Here is a 4,311-nt window from a genome sequence, read left to right as displayed (position 1 = left end):
TTCTTTCATTCTCTCTCCTCATCTCATTCTCATTCTCAATTTCATTCATACTTTCCCCTTTTAATTTGATTATCCGTTGACTTCCACTCTTAATTTATACCATTACCCCCCTAGGGTTTTGTGATTTTGATTGTACAACTACTCTTCTTCAACAATGTGGGTGTCCCATCTTTTTATTTGATCAAATTTAAATATAAAAATTGCATATTTATAACCCTATTTCAAAATTAATTATTACCCAAATTTCAAAATTTAATTTTGAGCAAGAAATGAGCGCATCTAGGTTCATCAAATGTGTTACAGTTGGTGATGGTGCTGTGGGTAAAACATGTATGCTTATTTCTTACACCAGCAACACTTTTCCTACGGTATTAATTCTATTTTTTTCAATTACCCTTTTCATTGTTTTTCTTAATTTTAATGATTTTGTTTGGTTTTTGCATTTGCTATACTTTGATCAATTTTTACTGGGTTTTATCATGTGGGTTTTTTGTTTTTTTTGTGATCATATTTTCTGGGTTTTGGTTTTGGATCTTGTGTTTGATTATGTAATATGTGAATTGAATTTAATGGGTTGCTGAATTATAGGTGGGGTTTAATTGGTGCGAAATTCCCTGTTTTTGAGAAATTGTTTTTGCCATATATTTAAGCAATAATTGAAATGTTGATTGTGATTGTAAATTGTTTTTTTTCCTGATTATTTTGATTCTGCATTGTGAATTTGTGATATTTTGAAATGTCCCAATTTTCTGTATATATTAATTATTTTTTGAATTTTGTATACTCCGTATTTGTTATCATACAAAAATTTCTATGTTATATAATGTCCCAATTTTCAGTATAATGTGGGTGCCCCAAATTATTTATTTTTATAGTCAATCTATGCATGCTATACAAAAATAATACGGAGTATTAACTCTTAATGACTTTGGGTAATTTAATCCGAGAAGCTAGCAACTGTGAATGTATGCCTCAATTTGATGAGAATTTGGTTATCTAAGGTTTAGAGGCTAGAACTTTTTAAACAAATAAAAAAATGGTTTAGAGGCTACAAACTATCAATGTATTGGATCTAATATCTAATGCGGCCCCGAGTGTTTCAAGGATTGTCGATTGAGGAGATTGTTGTCCCTGTTGGACGAAAGTAAAATCACTCATCTCTTTGTTGTTAGTGAATACTATATGGGATATGACATTAACTACAAGGATGCAACAAGAACTGCTTTGTAATCCTTTAGAACTGCTTTGTAATCGACAATATTGCTCCAATGTCTCTTGTCCCCTGCTGTATTCTGCCTCATACGAAGTAGTTGTTTCCCTGGTCGATTTGGCTACATGTTCACCTTTTTGAACTCTCAACAATATTGCTCCAATTTTTCTTGTCCCCTGTTGTATTCTGCCTCTTACGAATTAGTTGTTTCCCTGGTCTATTTGGCTACATGTTCACCTTTTGATTTCTCGATTGAAACAGGACTATGTACCTACAGTTTTTGATAACTTCAGTGCTAATGTTGTCGTTGATGGGAACACAGTCAACCTAGGTTTATGGGATACTGCAGGTACACCACATGCTGCTACCCCTCTATGATTTTCATATCTTTCTTATTATTCGTATTCATTTACCTTTCCTCAAAATGTTATTATGATTCTAGATAATGAGTATCAAGACAAGTGTGTTTGACTGTATTGTAATTGTGTGTTACAGGGCAAGAAGATTACAATAGATTGAGACCTTTGAGCTATCGTGGAGCTGATGTTTTTATTTTAGCGTTCTCGTTGATTAGCAAAGCTAGTTATGAAAATGTTGCCAAAAAAGTGAGGCTACTTCATTATTTTGCTCTTCCCTCAATTTGTGGCTTATACCACATGAATTGGTGTTGTGCTATTTCAATTAGCTCATGGATTTTTTACTTCCTATTTCAGTGGATTCCGGAGCTCAGGCATTATGCACCTGGTGTTCCAATAATTCTCGTTGGAACAAAACTAGGTATGACTTTACTCCCCTATTACTCTTAAAATATCTACAGTTATACCAGTGTCTTGTTGAAAATGGTTATACCTGAAAATAGTTAGGCATTAGGAACCTTGGCTTTGTCAAGCAAATGACAGGGATGTTAGATCTTGAAAGTACATAGTACTTGTTGTCAATATAACCTCTAGTGATACATGAATTTTAGGTCTCAAAGGCACCTACAATGACGTTCTAACACCTTAGCTTTAGATCTCGTTGATATTTAATTTTCTTCATTTTTTTTTCCCGAAGGAACTGGGGGTGTGGACAAGAGGGGTCAATTATTGTGAAATATACTTCATCTTAAGATTGGGGTTAATCTATACTATATATTAAAAGGCGTTCCTTTTAAAGGAACGGTGCCACGTGGCACTCTTCAAAGTATGTGTGCTATGTCTCAATGCCACATCATCATCCAAAGTATATGTGCCACATAAGCTAGCCACTTCACTTAACAAAATAAAATATGCTTTGAATAAGATTTGAACCCATAACCTGTAATACATTTACCATCTCAATCAACTATTATTGAGCATCTCCAATGGCAAGCTACAATGCTTTGTAGCTTGCTTTTCCACATTAATTTCTAAGCTACAACACTTTTTCATCAACAAATTGTTCCAATAGTAAGCCACAACATGTTGTAGTTTGCAAAAAATAAAATTTTAAAAAATAAATAGATAATTTTACACATATTACAATATAAGTGGAGTTTATTTGTTCCTTTTTTAATCAAGCATGTAGCCTGGTTGGGCTACAGTTGCTTGCATGTTGCTCAATATTTTCTTCTCCAATGGTAAGCGTAGCTAGGAACTTTATTTAAATTGCAAGCAAGTCCTTATAATTGAACCATTGGAGATGCTCTAATGTTTCAAGTTTGACATAATATTATATATTCATTTCAATTATTAAGTAAATTAGAGTTAATATAATCTATTTATTTTTCACAAGATTAAATATAAATACAGATGTAAAAAAAAAAAGTGACATTCGAAGCAACGCCCAAAACACTACACACACTAACTATACAAATAGTCGAACATAATTAAGTATGCAAGCTAGCAACCGGGGCATCGCCCGGGGTACACACTAGTTATTGGTTACAAGGTGTTGCTACCAATTTTTTCTAAGCTTAAAAAGTTGTATCTTGAGGTTACTTAGAATCGGAAACTATATCCGTCTGTAGTTAAAATGTGAGATTGAAAGTAGTTGATATGTGTCTACGATTGCCATGCTTTGTTTTCTAGAATTTAATTCAGTCTCTATTGCATATCCGCTATTCAGAAATGGAATTTTATAGATTTTAACTCCTGCAAACCCTGCCTAAACAATTTGATTGCATCTACCTATATTCAGATCTTCGAGATGATAAGCAGTTTTTCGTAGATCATCCTGGCGCCGTTCCTATTTCAACTCAACAAGTGAGGACTTCTACCATTTCTTATAGCCCATCTTTTTGTCTGTTTTCGTTTCATGTTCATGGCACTAATGTGAACTGTATTGAAGGGAGAGGAGCTGAAAAGAGTCATTGGTGCCCCTTACTACATAGAGTGTAGCTCAAAAACTCAACAGGTATATATATATATGCTGCATTGCCCCTTCATTTTCATGTCTACATGTAGCTTTCTGCACGCTACTTGTAATATTGAACCGCTATATTCCGTGAATGCAGAATGTGAAGGCAGTTTTTGATGCGGCGATTAAGGTTGTCCTCCAGCCACCAAAGACCAAGAAAAAGAAAAAGAAGGCGAAAGGATGTTATATTTTGTGATTAGGCAGGCAAACAAAGTTGTTTAGAAGGACATTGACATACCATCATTGCCAGTTTCGTGTGCTTTATCCTAATATCTGTCATTTTCTTCATCTGTTCAGTTTAATTTGTGGTTTTCAGAGGAAACAGTAGTATCTTGGTGTATAGTCTCAACTGACACAGATATTTTGCAAAGACATTCAAGTAGTTTGTACTTTGTTTTCATTAGAAGGAAGTTGTCTTCAACAGTGGAATCTTTTATGTACGACTAGGTCATTATTACCTTGCCCAACGGCTTCATTGTTGTGTTTGTCTTGTGTGATGATGTTTTTACATGTACCTCTAGGCTTCTCTTGCAAGGTAAGAAATTATCCTCTGACATGTAGGGACTAGGGGCTGTGTTTTTCTTTGGCGAACATGTCTTTAAAGATTTTATTAACCCTTATCAAAACTTAATTGTATTTAAATACATTTTTAAATGTTTCACTCGAAACAAACTTTGTCCAAAATCATATGAGTTGATATTGTACTAACTGAAATTGACTAGAGT

At 33.9% G+C, this 4,311-nt stretch overlaps 1 protein-coding gene across 1 annotated transcript; it reads left to right on the top strand.

Annotated features, from left to right (window-relative positions):
* Nucleotides 1-4,061, top strand: LOC145638868 (rac-like GTP-binding protein 5). The gene is made up of 7 exons (XM_081689914.1): nt 1-368; nt 1,472-1,559; nt 1,706-1,815; nt 1,924-1,987; nt 3,368-3,432; nt 3,518-3,583; nt 3,684-4,061. The coding sequence occupies exons 1-7, from the start codon at nt 270-272 to the stop codon at nt 3,780-3,782; spliced, it is 591 nt and encodes a 196-aa protein (XP_081546040.1). The 5' UTR covers nt 1-269; the 3' UTR covers nt 3,783-4,061.
* The last annotated feature ends 250 nt before the right edge of the window (nt 4,062-4,311 follow it).

This window comes from Chenopodium album, chromosome 7, assembly GCF_948465745.1.
Source record: "Chenopodium album chromosome 7, dcCheAlbu1.1, whole genome shotgun sequence".
Lineage (NCBI taxonomy): Eukaryota > Viridiplantae > Streptophyta > Magnoliopsida > Caryophyllales > Amaranthaceae > Chenopodium > Chenopodium album.
Note: the sequence above shows the minus strand (reverse complement) of the source record. Positions and strands in the feature narration are given on the sequence as shown.